Source organism: Trichomycterus rosablanca, chromosome 15, assembly GCF_030014385.1.
Source record: "Trichomycterus rosablanca isolate fTriRos1 chromosome 15, fTriRos1.hap1, whole genome shotgun sequence".
NCBI lineage: Eukaryota > Metazoa > Chordata > Actinopteri > Siluriformes > Trichomycteridae > Trichomycterus > Trichomycterus rosablanca.
The window spans coordinates 479,641-500,360 of NC_086002.1; the positions used below are offsets into that span (position 1 = coordinate 479,641).

The window sequence follows — 20,720 nt, forward strand, 5'->3', positions numbered from 1 at the left end:
CTGAGCTCAGGACTCTGTGCAAGACACTGAAGTCGCTCATGCTGGAACTGGAAGGGTCCTTCCCTAAACTGTTGCTGTAAACTCAGAAGCACATTGTTTCCTTTATATGATTGATTTATGAGATTTGACTCGGACTCTAGCCTAAAGACTCGTGACTCGACTCGGACTCTAGTCTAAAGACTTGTGACTCGACTCGGACTCTAGCCTAAAGACTCGTTACTCGACTCGGACTCTAGCCTACAGACTCGTGACTCGACTCGGACTCTAGCCTACAGACTCATGACTTGACTCGGACTCTAGCCTAAAGACTCGTGACTCGACTCGAACTCTAGCCTAAAGACTCGTGACTCGACTCGGACACTAGCCTACAGACTCGTGACTTGACTCGGACTCTAGCCTAAAGACTCGTGACTCGACTCGAACTCTAGTCTACAGACTCATGACTTGACTCGGACTCTAGCCTAAAGACTCGTGACTTGACTCGGACTCTAGCCTAAAGACTCGTGACTCGACTCGAACTCTAGTCTAAAGACTTGTGACTCGACTCGGACTCTAGTCTAAAGACTCGTGACTCGACTCGGACTCTAGCCTAAAGACTCGTGACTCGACTCGGACTCTAGCCTACAGACTCGTGACTCGACTCGAACTCTAGTCTAAAGACTTGTGACTCGACTCGGACTCTAGCCTAAAGACACGTTACTCGACTCGGACTCTAGCCTACAGACTCGTGACTCGACTCGAACTCTAGTCTAAAGCCTCGTGACTCGACTCGGACTCTAGCCTACAGACTCATGACTCGACTCGGACTCTAGCCTACAGACTCATGACTTGACTCGGACTCTAGCCTAAAGACTCGTGACTCGACTCGGACTCTAGCCTAAAGACTCGTGACTCGACTCAGACTCTAGCCTAAAGACTCGTGACTCGACTCGGACTCTAGTCTAAAGACTCGTGACTCGACTCGGACTCTAGCCTAAAGACTCGTGACTCGACTCGGACTCTAATCTAAAGACTCGTGACTCGACCCGGACTCTAGCCTAAAGACTCGTGACTCGACTCGGACTCTAGCCTAAAGACTCGTGACTCGACTCAGACTCTAGCCTAAAGACTCGTGACTCGACTCGGACTCTAGTCTAAAGACTCGTGACTCGACTCGGACTCTAGCCTAAAGACTCGTGACTCGACTTGGACTCTAGCCTAAAGACTCGTGACTCGACTCGGACTCTAGCCTAAAGACTCGTGACTCGACTCGGACTCTAGCCTAAAGACTCGTGACTCGACTCAGACTCTAGCCTAAAGACTCGTGACTCGACTCGGACTCTAGTCTAAAGACTCGTGACTCGACTCGGACTCTAGCCTAAAGACTCGTGACTCGACTCGGACTCTAGCCTAAAGACTCGTGACTCGACTCGGACTCTAGTCTAAAGACTTGTGACTCGACTCGGACTCTAGCCTAAGGACTCGTGACTCGACTCGGACTCTAGCCTACAGACTCGTGACTCGACTCGAACTCTAGTCTAAAGACTTGTGACTCGACTCGGACTCTAGCCTAAAGACTCGTTACTCGACTCGGACTCTAGCCTACAGACTCGTGACTCGACTCGGACTCTAGCCTACAGACTCATGACTTGACTCGGACTCTAGCCTAAAGACTCGTGACTCGACTCGAACTCTAGTCTAAAGACTCGTGACTCGACTCGGACTCTAGTCTAAAGACTTGTGACTCGACTCGGACTCTAGCCTAAAGACTCGTGACTCGACTCGGACTCTAGCCTACAGACTCGTGACTCGACTCGAACTCTAGTCTAAAGACTCGTGACTCGACTCGGACTCTAGTCTAAAGACTTGTGACTCGACTCGGACTCTAGCCTAAGGACTCGTGACTCGACTCGGACTCTAGCCTAAGGACTCGTGACTCGACTCGGACTCTAGCCTACAGACTCGTTACTCGACTCGGACTCTAGCCTACAGACTCGTGACTCGACTCGGACTCTAGCCTACAGACTCATGACTTGACTCGGACTCTAGCCTAAAGACTCGTGACTCGACTCGGACTCTAGCCTACAGACTCATGACTCGACTCGGACTCTAGTCTAAAGACTCGTGACTCGACTCGGACTCTAGCCTAAAGACTCGTGACTCGACTCGGACTCTAGCCTAAAGACTCGTGACTCGACTCGGACTCTAGCCTACAGACTCGTGACTTGACTCGGATTGTAGTCTAAAGACTCGTGACTTGACTCGGATTGTAGTCTAAAGACTCGTGACTTGACTCAGACTCATATTTTGTGACTTGTGAACATCTCTGGTGTAGGATGATGGGAAATGCGTCTGTGTAGAGAGAGAGCGAGGGTTTGATTTACTGTGGTGAGAACGTTCATCCCATCGTCCTGATCATGTGACCTTCAACAAATAAACAAGTCAGCCAGCACACACACACACACACACACACACACACACACACACACACACTGGTAACCTGTAAAGTAGTTTATTTATTTATGTATTAATGGTTGCCGTCGGCGTCTTCAGGACTTCCATTAAACATCATGATTAGTTTCATCAGGAGGTTCATTGGTGCCTGTCAGATAGCATCACTGCCTTAGCAATTAGCTTCTTCTCCTTCAACTCAACCTCCACACACACACACACACACACACACACACACACACACACACACACTCCGCCACCACGACACGGAAAAGTTAAATACCCGGTCAGAAATCAGGTAGCAGACCCCGGCACCACCGGACACACCGACATGTTCTATCCTCCTCCCATGATGCAACAACGGCTAATGCTAATGCACTCATCCATTAGCCACTAGCATTCAAAGTCACCTCCACACACACCCACACACGGGGAGTGTGTAACACATCTGATTCCACAGGAAGGGCGTGGACGTGCCGATAATGAATCCCACGTTTGAGTGACGGCGAGAGGAAATGAAAGAATAAAAATATAATAAAAGATAAAAACGACCTTCAGCCACAAACGTGCTAATGAACGTGTTTAAGCTTCAGAGCCTCCACACGCGGCTGCAGGAGACGTCCTGTTAGCTTAACGAGAGAGAGAGAGAGGACCACAGAGACGTCGTCCTCATATACCAGGGTCAAATAACTGTTAAAGCTGTTCTTTACCTTAATAAGGAATATTAAATTATATTTGTATTAATTTATTCAATCTAACAAATCTAATAAATCCAATGAATCATTTTAATCGATCAAATTAATCCAATCACTTTAATTTATCAATCAATAATAATCCAATCATTTTAATCAAACTAGTCAATCTAATCGATCCAAGAAATCTGATAAATCAACTCAATTAATTTAATTTCATTTTTATATCAAATCTAATTAATATAATCAATCAAATAATTTACATTAATATAATCTAAATAGCTTGTGGATCTTTTCCTTTTCTTAATAAGAAATAAATATTAATACATTATATTTTCATTAATTCAATCAATCCGTCAATCAATCAAATTATTCTAATCAAATAATCTAATCAATTCAAGCAATCTAATAATTCAATCAACTATTCAATACAATTAATTTAATTAATTTAATAAATTATATAAATCGTATTAATCAATCTAATCAATTAAAATCAATCCATCAGTCAAATTAATCCAATCATTTTAATTAATCTAATCGATCCAAGCAATCTTATAATTCAATTAACTCATCAATTCAATGTATCCAATCAATCTAACAAATCTAATTATTATAATCAATTTAATCAATCCAATCAATCCAAGTAGATGTTGGATTTTTTTTTTTTTTAAGAATTATAAAATAATATTTTCAATAATTTAATAAATCTAACAAATCTCATAAATCCAATTAATTCAATAAATCCAAACAATAATATTAATCAATCAAATTAATCCATCATTCTAATCAATCTAGTTAATCTAATCGATCCAAGCTAATCTGATAAATCAACTCATCAATTCATTTATTTTAATTAATATAACAAATCTAATTAATTTAATCAACCAAATAAATCCAAATAGCTGCTGGATCTTTTTCTTTTCTTAATTAGAAATATAAAATTATATTATTATTTTTTCAACCCAACACATCTAATAATCCACTTAATTCAATAAATCCAATCAATCATATTAATTAATCTAATTGATTTAATCTAATGAATGCAATGCATCAATTATATTAAACAAATCAATCAATAATCCAATCATTCTAATCAATATAATCAATCCAACCAATCTTATAATTAAAACAACTCAATCAGTTCAATGAATCTAATCAAACTAAAACTTTAATTAATATAATTAATTTAATCAATCCAGTCAATTAAATTAAGCCAATCAATCAAATAAATCAAATCAGTATAATCAATATCTGCTGGATCTTTTTTTTTTTCTTATAAAAAAATGTTAAATTATATTTTTATTAATTTAACCACTCAAACAAATCTAATAAATCCAATCAATCGTAATAATCAATCAAATGAATCCAATCAGAAATGAAAATGTTTAGTGAGATCTTCTTGTATAGCATGTTGTAATCTGAAACGGTTCAGTGAGGTTTCTGCTATAACAGAGGCAGGACAAACATGAACACAGTCAGGCTAGCCCTGTTATATGGCCACAGAGAAGTCACCAGTGTGTATCAGGATCAAAGATATTTAGGAACTTCTGAGAGCACTCATAAAGACAGAAACAGAGCAGTCGCTGAATTCCAGAAATATCTGGAGGGTCAGATGAGAGGTTTCTGTAATTTGGCCTCCAGATTTATTACGGCTAACGTGGCCAAAGCGGTGCCCGTCACCGTCCACCCACTCCCCTGCCAACAATTATCACAATAAATAAGGATAATAAGCAGCCGGGCACGTCCCCCGGGCACCCCGGTCCAAATCAGATCCATCTACACGGGCCGGAGGAACCTCAGGTCCCAGATCCAGGATTCACTCCGGGAAAATCCAGCAGCTTGTGCACGATAATTAGGGACGAGCGCTGATTAATCATGCCACCATCCCCTGGCACCCATTTATAGATTAACACTATGTCAAGGTCTGTCCTGGCACAACAGGTCTAATTCGCCCCTTGTATTCTTTACAGCCTGTTAGGGGGGTTTTTGGGAGGGGGGGGTGGATATAAAAAGCCCCGGTGCCACGTCGAGATCTGGAACGATGCCCTTGAGTCGGGAGAAAGTGGAGCTCTTTATCATCGGACAAGAAGGAGGAGGGGTCATGCTCTCGCCCCAATACTCAACGCGGCCATTTTACAAAACCTCTGGCACACTTCATCACGGCGGGCATTTTAGCGTAGCTGATATAAAAAATAGTGCCAGGTTGCGGGGGCAGCGCGGGGCAGCGCAGGGTCCGAGACGAAGTGGGTCACTGATTGATTCGCCCATAAAATGAGCAGCTGTTGGAAATACATTCACTCATTCATCTCAAGTAACCTGGACAAAGTGCCAGTCTATAACGGGCATCACACACCAACTCAGCTCACATCCCAGAGGAAACCCAGATACTGGAGATGAGGATCAAACCCAGGTCACTTCAGCCGTGCACCAACATTGAACGATGCCAACACGCCAATTTTTAATGCCCAGCTGATTCAGACACATTCACTCATTCGTCTCAAGTAACCTGGACAGGGTGCCAGTCTAGAACAGGGCATCACACACTAACTCACAAGCTCTCAGACAGGAATCAAACCCAGATCACTTCAGCTGTGCACCAACACTCACAATGCCACCGTCCTGCCAACAACTCCAACACTCGAATCTCTGATGCCCAGCTGTTTCAGACACATTCACTCATTCATCTGGAGTGGTGCCAGTCTATAACGGGGCATCACACACTAACTCAGCACTGGAGATGAGGATCAAACCCAGATCACTTCAGCTGTGCACCAACACTAACTGATGCCACCTTTCCACCACTGATGCCAACACTCGACTTTCTAATGCCCAGCTGATTCAGACACATTCACTTATTCATCTTCTGAGTGGTTGGTCCAAGGCTTTCAGGAAACACAGCGAGCAGGACCAGAACACCCAGGAGAACCAATTTACAGAATAAATCCACCTACTGACATGTTACTGTGAACACAAACAAACCACTTCACCCTCAATCTGTGCAGCACCAACACTACCCGCTGTTCCTGTGCCAGAAATAAAGGTGCGGGTGGGAACACAATCATTCGTGCAGTTACACTCATTTACACTAAGGGGTCATTTTGAGCAGCCAATCCACCTACTGACATGCTTTAGACAGAAACTGAAGTAAAACTCAGAGGAAACCGTTTTGGACACGACGGCATCACGGCAAACGGAGCTTAAATGAAGGATTAAACCCAGGTCCATAGAGCTGCTTTGTGACTGTGCCACCCTTAGATTCATTAATTCATTCATCCATCCATATATTCATTCATTCGTTCATTCATTCAATCAATCATTCATTCATTAGTTCATTCATTCGTTTATTCATTCATTCAGTCATTCATTCGTTTGTTCGTTCGTTTGTTCATTCATTTATTTATTCGATAGTTCATTCATTCGTTCGATCATTAATTCGTTCATTCATTCATTTGTTCATTCATTCAGTCATTCATTCGTTTGTTCGTTCGTTCGTTCGTTTATTCATTCATTCAATCATTCGTTCGATCACTCATTCATTAATTCGATCATTCGTTAAATCATTCGATCGTTCGTTTGTTCATTCATTTGATCATTTATTTATGTTTCCTAACCACCAGAACTTTAATGACCACTGATCAGACCAATTCTGAATGATCAGACCAATACTGAACACCCTACTAGCATGTTTTTTGGTATAGAATATGTTCATTTAATCATTCATTCATTCACACTCTCTCTCTCACACACACACACACACACACACACACACACACACACACACACACACACACACACACACACACACACACACACACACACACACAATGATGAAACGCTTAACAGACGAGTCAAACGAGTCAAAAGCCCGAACCGATTCCTAACTGAATCGATGAGGATCGCGCGCCTGGTGGAACTGCGACCGGGATCACTGCATTAAGTATTCAGTTCACCAACAATTCCACACACGATTAAATCCCGACGCTTCTGCTTTAACCATAACTAGCGTAAAAAACGGAAAAATGAATCAGTTTGAGAGTCGGCTCGCTGACTCGACTCAGGGAGTCGCTTAGAAAATGGCGGAGCTAAAGGCAACAACGCGGATTTAAAATCCGATTCTAGAGAAATTTATCGTGTTAGAACTTTTAATAAGAACATTTTCAAGCACTACAAGTGAAGTAACACAACACCAGCCGTCTGTTTTACCGTGAAATACTCAAATAGCAATGAATCAGCTGTTATGTATCAGTGCTAATAAGCGCAGGTGATTCTGGAACTTGTAGTTTTAATAGAAACACAGTTAGTAATGGTCGTCCTGTACACCCCACTTCTGGTGGTTCAGGATGTCTCAAGGGGTTCGTGCCAGGACCTGAGGAACCTGGAGCAAACCTGGTGGATTCCAACATTCAAGTGCAACCCAGAGACCATGCTAATGAGTATAGAAAACAAGAACCGAACCCAAGTCCTTGGATCTCCTGAGCCACCCACCCTGTTACCTTTAGATATGTCAATTATGAGTCAATTCAACTGTCCAAAGACTAAAGACCATTAAAACAACAGCTACACTTGCTTACTTGTTTACATTAATCCACACTTAGTGACTTTTAAGAATAGCAAGTCCTGCTAACAATCTACTGGCATGTTTTAAATTAAAGCACCTAGAAGAACATGCCAAACCTTGGGCTCTGAAGTTGTTGTACCACTCATTATATGGCCAAAAAGTGTGGCAATGCCACTCCAAATCATTTAAATCACTCACTGAGCATCACTTATTGCTGAACGGTGTATAAAATCAATGACATGGAACAAATTCTATGCTCAACATTGTGCTAACAGTTCTAGGTCCAAAAGGACATGGTCTGACGGGATTCGTGTAGAGAAACTCTACTGGTGGTATATAGCCCCACCACTGCCAGGTTGTCACTGTTGGACCCTTGAGCAAGTCCCTTAACAGCAGCACCAACACTACCTGCTGTTCCTATCCTAGATATAAAGGTCCGGGTGGGAACACACATTCATTCGTGCATTTACACTCACACTATGGGCTCGTTTTGAGCAGCCAATCCACCTACTAACATGCTGAGACATGGAGAGACACTTAAGTATTATTCAAACACCCCAAACCCAGAGGAAACCCAAACACTGGAGATGAGGATCAAACCCAGATCACCTCAGCTGGACATGGTGTGCTCTATCGGTGGTTTATAGCACAGTATATAGGGCAGTAATAGCCTAGTGGTTAAGGTACTGGGCTAGTAATCAAAAGGTTGCTAGTTCAAGCCTCACCTCTGACAGGTTGTCACTGTTGGGCCCTTGAGCAAGGCCCTTAACCCAATGAAAAAGTGTCTGCTAAATGCTGAATGTAAATATAGCAATAACTCTACATAAATGGTTTAAAATGCAAAGCCCAACAAGCCCATGGTTAGCTGTCCACATACTTTTGGCTGTATAGTGCAGATATGAACAGTCTGTTTGCACTCAGAACACAAAATGCACTTTCCATCAAGAGGTGATGTTTCAGATCCCAGTCAGGATGGCGAGTCGGTGATATTAACACCAGAAAGGTGAAACCCAGCGGATGCCCCGTCCTGACGCCGGTGTGATATTAACGCTCCCGTTTTCCATTCTCACCTCATAATAACCTTTTATATTTCGGGGGGAATGAGCGGCGTAGATACTGAATATTCATGCAAGAAGCATCAGCTGCGTCCACCGCGCAGAAGCTTCCCCCCGAACGGCGGGTATTGATTAACCTCGGCAGGAAAAACAGCCCGGGGCCGAGCGGGGGGGTAGCGTGGTAGCGTGGGCGCTGTAATGAAAACGCTGTTTTTCATTTTCAACAGTGAAACAGATCGTATACGTATATATGAGAACCTGACATCATATTTATTGATGACAATAAACATATTTTGGTCAATATAGTGCAATAAGTGAAAAAAGCAATCAAAGAAAAAAGATTCAGGTCTGAGAGGGGAACAGAGCTGCGATGCTTATATAAAAATAGGTGTTAAACGTTAAAATATCAGCTTTACACAACAAGGTTATTACTTCAGTTCTTATTTATCAATTCTTTTTGATTATGTCAGAAAATACATATTAAAAATGAGCGATCACATTCATTTTTAATATATACAGTGTAGCTCAGACGTTCCAGACACTTGTAAGAGACAGATTCGGGATTTGAATGATTTCTGGAGATTCTCTTTTTCAGTACAGCGATACCTTGTAACTCAACGTCCCCTAAACTCAACACCCTTCATCAAGAAATGTGTTCCCTTAAACCCGACGTGTGTGCGATATGAGCTGAATCAGCATTAGTGTGGAATAAGCATCAGATCCAGGGTTACAGCTCCACATGTATCTGTGTTTATCTGGATTTTCCTCCCTGTTTCACTTTTAAACTTGTGTTACAGCTCCAGCTTCTGAGAAATGGTGAGAATCAGAATCAGCTTCTCCTAAAACGCTTCTGGTTGAAAATAAAGCTTAACGTGGTTTAATGTAGTAAAAGAAGGAGACAGGAGCACTAAACTTCTCTTCATTATTACTGCTCATAAGTTCCTCCACTAATCACATTCCTCACTCGCTGTTTTACTACAATAAGTCACGCTAAGTTTTGTTCACAGACACACTCAACAGCACTAAAGCGGTTTTGTCACTTCTCATGTGAATGCGCCGGTGCTGAAGGGAATACGGTATTCCAACATCGAGCATCTCCAGCATTAAGAAGCGTCTCGAAACAATAAAGAAGTAAAACTAAAGTGCAGCTTTTATTGTATTTTTATTGATGTATAACTGTTAGTAATTGTATTTCAGTGTGTTTATATTATATTTGTGTTATTTTCAGTGTTTAAGTGTCAAAAATAACCTCATTATTTTACATGAGACTAAAATACCTGCAGCTCCACGGGACCATGGACGCATTAACAGGTTCCCCAAACATCCTTATGGGACAAAATACCTCGAAACTCAACATCTTTAAAATAAACCAACTGACGTCCAGTTCCAAGGTACCGCTGTGTTCACATAAACAAAAAGCTTCCACAGTGTCTTTATTTTCCTTGTTAATTATTACCTAATGATCACACGATTGCCTGCGGGTGGACTGCACGGAGATCCATCTATAACAACACAGTGCCGAGTGGAACAGTTGTCTCCTTGTCTAGATTAGTGGAAAATAACTGTCACTACAGGCTAAGGGGAAATGTGGTCGAATGTTACTCAGGAACCACGGGAAACAAGAACCACATGATCATGGGCACCTTGAAGCTTAACTGAAGTGTGCATAGGGGGATACCCAACAAGACCTACTGTAAAGCATGGTGGTGGTAGTATTGTGATCTGTGGCAGTTTTGCTTCCAGTGGAACTTGTGCAATGCAGAGGGTGGACAAAATAATAGAAAAAAAAATAGAATATAGATTTTTCTTATAGAGGTCCTGACGTGAATCCTGTCAAAAATATGTGGACGGCACTGAAAAGTTCAGTCAGTTCCAGAAACCAACAATTCTGGTTCAGATTCAGCTCCTAAAATCAATCAGCAGCCTGTTAAAGGGGCATCGAGTCAAATACTCAGTGTGCTTCCTTTATACTCTTGACCCAGAACTAAATAAAGAATTTATAAAGAAAAACCTCTATAATTTGCTATTTTTGATAAATACGTCTGAGTTCTAATTGCTCAGTCACACATAATAGAAAATCCTGCAGAAATCATTCATCCCAAACCCCGACCGATATGAAACTCACGTCTCTTACACGCGTCTGTAATCGTTTGATGCCGACTGTAATTCTAATGATACCCGGAACGACCCGGTGGTCGTTCCAGTTTTATGTTTTTTTGTTTTCTTTCCGAAAAAAAGTGCAGACGGCATACAAAGACACTTCTTCTGTTTTCTTTTTTTTTATATATATAAATCTTAAAATGAAGCAAAAGTCTCTCGGTCGGACGGAGGAATGAGGGGTGCGCCACTGCGGGGGGAAAATAAGCCACCGGTACGATGCAAGCTACATTAAAAAATGGTCAAGAATTACAGACGGAAAGCAAGTACAGAGAAGAATGGAGAATACAGGAGATATTAACCAAGAATCAAATCATTAAAAATACATGGAGAAGGAGGTTATACCAATAAATATCTACTTACAGACTAGAGCAGTGGAATTGTCCTGCACAGTTAGATGCACCGCGATAGTGTTCTGTATGCTTGTAAATTATCTTTTATTTATTGACTTTTTTTAATAGAGATATATATAGAGATATATTTATAAATGTTGCGCTCAAGTTCTGCATGATTATACTCCTGAAAATGTACTGGGATTAATCTGTACAGCTACGTTTGCTTAGAAAAATAGACTTTGCGATTTTTGCATCACGACTCGTGCTTCAGTCCGAAGAGCTTTGCATTTTCTTTCTTTCTTTATCTCTTTTTTTTAATTTATTTCTGAGCTGTAAGACAAAGTGATATCCTGGCACGCCCCGGCGTCGAACCTCTCGTGGGTTTGTTTTCAGAGGCGCCGTGCTCTCCGGCTCCCCGGCACGATTAGGAAAAAGCTTTAACAGTAGGTTTAAAACTGGCTAAAAGTGGTCTGTTTCTCCAGAACTTCGAGGTAGTCCGGTTCCATTTGGAGTTTGGCCTTTAGTTCCAAATATTCGTTCCGGTTCGGCTCCACGTAGACAGTACTTGGCGCCGTGCCGTACAGCATAGTTTCTCTAATTTCATCCGAATGCAAGAACTGCCGCCGCACATCAAAATTCGGATTGTACGTGTAAGATCCAGGAGCGGGGTACTTGGAATAATCGTACCTGTGCCCGGCGCTGTTCGGAGTTTTGTCGGGTTCCAGGATCCCTCGGAAGAAATGCTCTGCGTCCTGAGCGGTAGACGGGTCCTCACGAGGCTGGATGGTGCTGACGGTGTACGACGGGCTCCTGGAGTTCGGGTTCCGGTCCTCGTCGTTGGCGCTCCTGTAGTTCACCTTGAGCTCGTGAAGTTCAGGGTAATCCTCGACGGCGGTGCCCTCCCTAGACCGATAGATGGGGTTCTTACACATGTGCCCTAAAGGATGAGGAATGTACTCATACAGGTGGCTCGCTGGGGGTTTGACTTTGGGCACGGAGCGATTGCTATAGAGGCTGTACTGAAGGTTAAACGAGCTCACGTCCGAGTTGTTGGTGCTGGTGCGGTCGCTCTGGGACTTCTTGCGGCGTTTCATGACCACCACGAACAACCCGGCGGCAACAAAAACGGACATGATGAAGACCAGGAGGAGGCTGAGGATCAGGACGGACAGCGGGACCGTACTTGCTGGGTTGTTGTACCTCAGGGGAGTCTCCGTCGTGACCACCCTTGCTTCCAGGGTCTCCTCCGAAGGCAGAGCCACCGTGGACACCACCATATCCGGATAATCAGGGCAGAGCTGTTCCGAAGGGACGCTGCGCATGTCCTGCCCTGCCAGCCGTTTCGGCGTGGTGCAGATAACGTCGTTGACCACCGTGCCGGAGTTCAGCTGCTCCAGCCAAATCTTCATGCCCACCGCATCGCATGTGCAATCCCAAGGGTTCTCGAAGAGGTCCACCTGCACCAAGGCCTTGAGCTGATCCAGCAAGCCCCTCACGGGCAGGTTCTGGAAGTGGTTGTTGCGCAGATTCAGCCGCGAGAGCGACATGCTCGAGAAGATTCCTCCCGGCAAGGTTTTCAGAAGGTTGTTGTTCAGAAAGAGGAGCTGCAGATTGGGAACGAAACGGAAGGTACCCCCGACGACCTCTTTGATCTTGTTGTACTCTAAATACAGGTACTGCAGATTCTGAAGCCCGAAGAACATGTCTGCAGTGAGCCTGTCGATCAGGTTGCCATTCAAATACAATCTACGCAGGTTTATTAGATCCCCAAACGCCCGGTCGTGTATGAGCGCTATCCGATTGTTACCCAAGTGAAGCAAATCCAAGCCCTCGGCCTCCACGAAATCCGCCCTGCGCACGACCGGAATGTAATTCCCAGTTAGGTAGAGCTTTTTGGGATTGTACGGCTTGGGTTTCAGATCAGAAATATTGATGATTTTCCTCTCCTGACAGTTCACGTTCAGCCCGAGGTCGGAGATCTGCAGGTTACACGTGCACTGCGTAGGACAATCCAAAGGCACAGGAGATTTGGTCTGGAACGCTATGATGGGTCCGTAGTTGTACGGATTGCCTGGGATGCGCGACGTGGGCTTGGACCTCGTCTTGTTGGACTGCCTCGTCCCCTTGGTCGGCCTAGACGAGGACCTCAGGACGGCCGACGACGTGGCCGACGAAGTCACCGCCGCAGGAGTGGTCTGGAAGTATCCGTTGGTGCTGACGGGCGGCAGAGGCCGCATCTCGTACTCCGAAATCGCCCTGCGAGGGCACAGTTCCTGCTTGGAGACCTCGTCCAGGTCTCGGCCGTGGAGCCTGAACGGGGTCTCGCAGACCACCTCGCCCACCAGCGCCGTGTAGGCTATGCTCTCCAGCCACGCCTTGAGCGCGATGAGCTCGCAGGAACAGTTCCACGGGTTCTCCTCCAGCTGTAACTCCACCACCTTGTCCATGTGCTCCAGCAGGCCGATGTACGGGAACATCTTGAGCCGGTTGCCCCTGAGATCCAGGTGGGTCAAGGGTACGTTTCGGAAAATGTTCGCAGGCAAGGACGACAGCAGGTTGTCGTTCAGGATGAGCACAGTCAGATGGTGGAGCTTGTTCAGCGCGTTAGGATCGATTATGCTAATGTAATTGTAGTCAATCTGGAGGTATTCCAGACTCTCCAGTCCCGAGAAGGTATCGTCCCGAAGGACGTCTATTTTGTTGTTGTTCAAGTGCAAGCGCCTTAATCCTTGGAGTCCGTTAAAAGCGCCGGTCTCTATCTCGGAAATGTCGTTGTTTCCGAGGTGCAAGATGGTGACCCCGGTGTAGTTAATGAAGTCATTAATGGATAATTTCTTCAGCAGGTTTCCAGTCAGTAACAGATAATAGTTGGGGAATTGAACCGGGCTGATCTCCGTCAGCCTGACGATGCCCCGGTTCTCGCAGCTGACCGTCAGGACGCCCTCCTTCTCCTCGCACGTGCACAAGTTCCGACAGATCTCGCCATAGTTGTCATACATCTCGACCAGGCTGAGGAGAGCGGCGAGCAGCGAGATAAGCGTCGGTATCCAGACATGCATCTTCATGGGATTGAGTGGCTCTGCTCAGTGTAGTGCCGCTGCAGACCGCGGTGTCATCTGTCGGGACAAAGAGAGAGCATCAATCTTAGAGCAATACGAGAAAAGGCAGAGCAACCGTGAGTCTGCAGCTTCCTCCAGAAAATAGATTAGATACACACAGACAATAAAAACGCTGAATATATACAGTATAATATATATTATATACGTTATATATGTTATATATGACTCTGCCTGGGCGCAGCGTGGATTAATGCAGTGCTATAACTACCGGGACAAATTGCTCATGGCATTTCCGCTCCGTAATAAGACCTACCGCGGAGTTCACATCCGAGAGGATAGAGTTATTTATCCGGGACGTTGGGAGCCCTGGGTGCCATTTTATGTCTCTCTAAATTAGGATGGCATCTGGCAAAAATGGGCACAGCAACAGGAAACACCTCTCACCCGTCACATCAATAAATATTTCAGACACGCCGATCTCACCGGAGCGTTCCTCAAGGAGCCACCTCCACGCACAATGTTCTGCTTTTTATGAGGACGGATTCCAGTGAGCGCTATCTCGCTGGATGAAGTACAGGACTAGTAATCAGAAGCTTGCTGGTTCAAACCCCACAGCTGCTACACTGCAGTGTTGGGCCCTTGATTGCTTAGTTTGTATACAGTCGCAATTATAAGTCGCCTTAAATATCAGACACTCTAGGGCAGCGGAGGCTCAGGCGGTAAGGTACTTGACTAGTAATCAGAAGGTCGCTGGTTCAAGAGAGCTCCGCCCACCCCACGTGTCAATAAAGACTCTCACAGTCCATTAGAACCAAACTCAGAACCAATCAGATTGATGTCTGCTCATTTTGGGATGAGAGACCTGAGAGATTTGATAGGCTAAGTGACCACAGCGCTAACCATCCCATTATCCCATATATCCAATCCCAATTGGCAGCTCAGTGGTTAAGGTACTGGGCTAGTAATCATAAGGTTGCAGGCTCAAGTCCCACCACTGCCAAGTTGCCACTGTTGGGTTCCTGAGCAAGACATTTACATTTAGATTTACATTTCCAGCATTTAGCAGACGCTTTTATCCAAAGCGACTTACAGTACTGTGACAGTATACAATCTAAGCAATTGAGGGTTAAGGGCCTTGCTCAAGGGCCCAACAGTGGCAACCTGGCAGTGGTGGGGTTTGAACCTTCTGATTACTGGTCCAGTACCTTAACCACTAGGCTACAACTGCCACTTAACCCTCGATTGCTCAAAACTGGATTCAATAATATATAGGCAGTTGTAGCCTAGTGCTTAAGGTACTTGACTGGTAATCAGAAGGTTGCTGGTTCAAGCCCCATCACCGCCAAGTTGCCACTGTTGGGCCCCTGGGCAAGGCTCTCAACCCTCAATTGCTCAAAACTGGATTCAATGATCATTGTAAGTCACTTTGGATAAAAGCATCTGATAAATGTCGATGGACCATGTTTCCACCACAACTGGACTCTCGTTGACGTGATTGGATTTTGCTAAATGACCGATTATTTGCAAATCCGAGTCAGAAATCAGATTCAAACTAAATCCAGGTTCCATATAGAGCTCTGCTCACCCCACGGGTCAATAAAGACTCTCACAGTCCATTAGAACCAAACTCAGAACCAGTGAGGTCCATTTCTGCTCATTTTGGGATGAGAGACCACAGTGACCACAGGGAGATTTGATTGGCTAAGTGACCACAGCTCTACTCATCCCACATATCCAGTTCCGGTTGTTGTCCAGTTTAATCTATCAGCTCAGTAGTCAAGGTTCTTGACTAGTAATCAGAAGGTTGCTGGTTCAAGCCCCATCACTGACAAGTTGCCACTGTTGGGTTCCTGAGCAAGGTCCTTAACCATCAATTGGTTGAATTGTATTCAGTGACATATAGGCAGCTGAGGTGTGGTTAAGGTGTTTGACTAGTAATCATAAGGTTGCAGGATCAAGCCCCACCACTGCCAGGTTGCCACTATTGGGCCCTTAAGCAAGGCCCGTATCCTTCAATTGCTTAGACAGTATACTGTCACAATGCTGTAAGTCACTTTGGATAAAAGTACGGGTGAGAATCTAATGATGCCCGGTGGCATCTCAAACACATCAACGATCCCGTCAGCCAAGAAATACCAGAGTGTTTTGTGTCCATGATTTTTGGAGACAAAAACAAAATATGAACCCAAATGGGAACCAACAATGGAAAGCCACTGATTCCTGAGAAGCTGTTGATTTCTGGAGGCGTGTGAATATTGGACGCCTCGCTCGTTATGACAGATCTGATTTGCTAAATGAAATTCTGCAAACACAAAACTAGATCCAGGTTCTAAATCTCTGGAGGTGTTGAACCACAAATAAGTGATTTTTATTTGTTTTATTCAACAGCATACACTGGAAGAAGGGTGGGCGGGGGGGGCGGGGGGTCTAAAAATGTTCTATAAGATCTGTAGATCATAATTCATCAGAAAAATGGAACCACAAATAGGAATCTCATGTGAAATTGGTTCTAGAGTTACAAACCTCATTTCCAGAAATGTCGGGACGTTTAGTTAAACTCAGTAAACAGAAGAATCTCTTGAATCTTTATTTATGATTTTCAGTGTTTCACTGATCAACTTCATTGTAGAGTGTAAATAGAAACACGTTTAGAATTTAAAAGTTGGGACAGAGGCAGAATAAGAGTGAAAAGTTGATGGGAGGTTGAAGTTCCAGTGTTTGAAAGGTCCCACAGTGAGCAGGTGAGGGAATTATAATCAGGTATAAAAGGATCCACCTGGATCAGGATCAGTCTGTACAAGCAATGATGGGGCGTGGCTCACCACTGTCAAATCAAGGTTGCAAATAATTTAGTCTTTCACCATCTACTGTACATGATATTGTGGAAAGATTCAGAGAATCCGTGTTGGGCAAAATCAGAAACCACTGTTGAACCTTTGAGCTCTCAGACGGCGCTGTATGAGAAACCCCAATATAAATATACTTCAGAAAACCGTTGTAACCTAACACAGTCCGCCACTGCATCGAGAAACGCAACCTGAAACTCTATTACATTTACATTTTCAGCATTTAGCGGACGCCTTTATCCAAAGCGACTTACAACTGAGACTGTATATATTGCAAGCAATTGAGGGTTAAGGGCCTTGCTCAAGGGCCCAACAGTGGCAACCTGGCAGATGTGGGGCTTGAACCAGTGACCTTCTAGTTATTAGTCCTGTACTTTAACCGCTGAGCTACCACTGCCCTTATTACACAGGGAGAAAGCCGTACATCAATTCTATACAGAAGCAACACTGACATTTAGCAGGACGACACCACGCCTCATTCTGCACACTCTACAACAGCGTAGCTTCATAAACAACGAGTGCATGTGCTTGTCAGGCCTGCCTGCAGTCCAGATCTGTCTCCATCATGAAGAGGAGAATCAGACGACGGCGAGCACGGACTGTTGAGCAGCTGAAGCCTCGTATTCAGCAAGAACGGAGCAACGAATAGTGTCCTCAGTTCCTCACGTATTAAAAAATAGAAATGAATAGGAACGCAGGGGGGAACACAGGGGGGAACACACCCCTGTTCTGACTTTTTTGGGGTGTGTCGCAGAGATCAAATACTAAATGTGTTTCTATTTACAAACTAAATGAAGCTGATCAGTGAAACACTGAAAAGGGGATTTGTAGATCGACCCCTGCCCAAAAATACAAACACATCCCTGCTGGTGTCCAGCGCTGGCATAATCTGTCAGATCCCCCAAGTCGAAATGGACACCAACAGTGAGAAGATCATTACTGGTTACCGTCCATCATCCTGAGCTTCAAAGGCACCATCAGATTAAATCGTTTATCCAGATCCAAAAGGCCATCCTAATCCAGTCCAGCAGCCAGTAATCATGCACCGTGCCATCCCTCTCAAGACTCGATCCGTCCAGTTCCCAAAACCGGAACCCAAAGCAGGACCCTCAAACGTTGCTTGTAATGTGGAGATGTTTTACCGCATCATCAGGTCAGAAATTTGACATCAACAACGTCGTGAACGAGCAGACAGATCGAATCTTCGTTGCTGAAATGATCAGTCGATGATCCGAAATTAGAAGGCGAGAGGAGACGGATTCGGTTTGTTTGATAAAATTTTTACTTCAAATAAGATTTAAAAATCTGAATCAGAAGCCAGTCTGATACAAAGCTGTCAGAATTGTGATTCTTTTTTTTTGAGAGGGTCTAACCTCAGTCCTCTTCAGATTAAAGAGGTGTAAATGAAATGGTGCCTGGATTCTCTCCAGTCAGACAGTTTCAGATCCGGTAAACAGAACCAAAACGAGCTCCTTTATCTTTTGCTGGAGATCCGATGTGTCTGATTATATAAAGTATTGCTTTTTATGCAGAAGCGCCGGGTATCGATCGGGCACAGACCTCCCTGAGGTTCCTCCGACAAAATCAGAACGATTTCATTTCCTGAAAAAGCACAATTTGACAGATTAGTATAAATCTAAATCCCAGAATACGATCTTGGATAAATGGGGAGCTCTACTCACCCCCACAAATCGAATCTCGGTTGGTGGTTAATCTGGGTTTAGTGAGTTTTATCTGATGTGTGTGGGTGAGAATCTATCCATGCCCAGTGCCATCTTGGACGAGGCATTTCGTTTAACCCGTCAGCCTGGAAATACCAAATTTGTGCAGGATTTTCACAGCCACAAATGACCAGTCCACATCCTAAAATAGGTTCCAAAATTAGATCCAGGTCTGTTTTAGAGTCCTACTCACCCAACATATCCGGATTCTGCTGGATTCGAACCCGGGTTTAGTAAGTTTGATCCGGTTTAGGAAAGCAAGCCACCTATCTGGGTGAAAATCGAACGATGCCCAGTGCCATCTTCTTCAGCAGACACGCAGACTATCAGATTCCGCCGGACACGAGAAGTGGGGAGCCGAAACAGGAACCTCATCCATTTAGGATTCACATCCAGTATCGATCCCATGTTGATTAATCCATCAGAAGTCGTTCTTGATTAAACGATCCGGTTAACGGCGTAATTCTGCCGGAGCAGATTCATGATTCATGCAAATCAGCCATCCAGCTTCCTCCTCTTCCTCCTCTCTCTTTTCTGTTTCTCGCCGACGCATGCAAACACACTCAAACACTCGGGCACATGCACGCGCAAACACACACACACACACACACACACACACACACGTGAACGCGCGCGCGCACACACACACACACACACACACACACACACTCTCTCATCCACATACACACTTCACATGGAAAATGCGCTTTTTCGCACAAGCGCTAAATTCTGCTCAGCACCCGACTTTTCTATTTCGTTCCATATGTATGAAAAATGACGCGAATTGGAACGCATGCATGGTGAGTCGTGATCTAGGATGGTGTAGCGCACCAGATAAATAAGGACAGTCCATTTATGAGGTGAACTCTTAGCTGAATTGTGCAAACCTTGCCGCGAATAACGTCACAGACCGGAGGCGCATGTCTGGGTTTGCGCATCCTACCTGAATCCGCGGTGCATGTCGTTCTACTGGTGCTTCTATTTTATCTTATTTCATTTTGTTTATTATTGTTATCATATTTTAATCCTGATTTATTTATGCTGCTCCTTGATTCCTTACCGTCTCCAAACCGGCGGCATCACGACATCCGAGGCGCGCAGGCGAACTCGCTCCGAATTCCCTCCCGTTTATTTGGATTTATTCTCAATCCCCGGGCATCCCTGGATCCTAAATCCTGCTTCCCGGTGTCAGTCCTGCTCCAGGGGCATTGTGGGTAGATTTAGGGATACGATATTCCTGTTGCAAATGAAATAAAATAAACCCGCGGTCCCGCTGTAGCAGGCGGGCGAGCAGATTAAACACATCGCCGAGCGCGCGTCTGTGTGTGCGCGCATCCGTGTGTGCGCGTGTGTGCGCGCATCAGTAAGTGTGTGTGTGTGTGTGTGTGTGTGTGTGTGTGTGTTGTGTATGTGTCTGATGTACGGATCGGATACATCTCCAACGTAAACACTCGAACCGGTCACCCAAATCCCCCCCTCGCACCCCTGCACACTCACACACACATCCCATAATGCAGCAGGAGCACCGGTGCAGGAACGCTAGTGCACCCCTCCACAAAAAACACACATCAGCACATGAAGGGTGCACCTGTACCGGGCCATGGGGTGGGGAAGGGGTTAAAAATGCACCCCAGCACAGTTTGGGGATGCCTCTCTGTCTCTGTAAGGTACACACAGTATATTTATATATACAGCGAGAGAGGGAGTGACCTATAGGGGGCAGCACACTGCGATAAAAGAGCTCCGGATTGCTCACATCAATCTGTCATAGTGCAAAGCAGCACACACACACACACACACACACACACACACACACTATAAGTGGAGTGCTGTTATTACCCCCTGTGTTATTACACATCACTAAACG

At 44.7% G+C, this 20,720-nt stretch overlaps 1 protein-coding gene across 2 annotated transcripts; it reads right to left on the reverse strand.

Moving 5' to 3' along the window:
• Window positions 1-11,000: 11,000 nt before the first annotated feature.
• On the reverse strand, window positions 11,001-20,002 carry LOC134328659 (SLIT and NTRK-like protein 5). Of its 2 annotated transcripts, none has more exons than XM_063009819.1 (2): window positions 19,914-20,002; window positions 11,001-14,343 (listed from the first exon to the last, which is right to left on the reverse strand). In XM_063009819.1, the coding sequence occupies exon 2, from the start codon at window positions 14,290-14,292 to the stop codon at window positions 11,677-11,679; it is 2,616 nt and encodes an 871-aa protein (XP_062865889.1). In that variant the 5' UTR covers window positions 14,293-14,343; window positions 19,914-20,002; the 3' UTR covers window positions 11,001-11,676. The 2 variants fall into 2 exon arrangements, with proteins under 2 accessions (XP_062865889.1, XP_062865890.1); XM_063009820.1 differs by lacking the exon at window positions 19,914-20,002 and adding an exon at window positions 19,047-19,238.
• Between the last annotated feature and the right edge of the window lie 718 nt (window positions 20,003-20,720).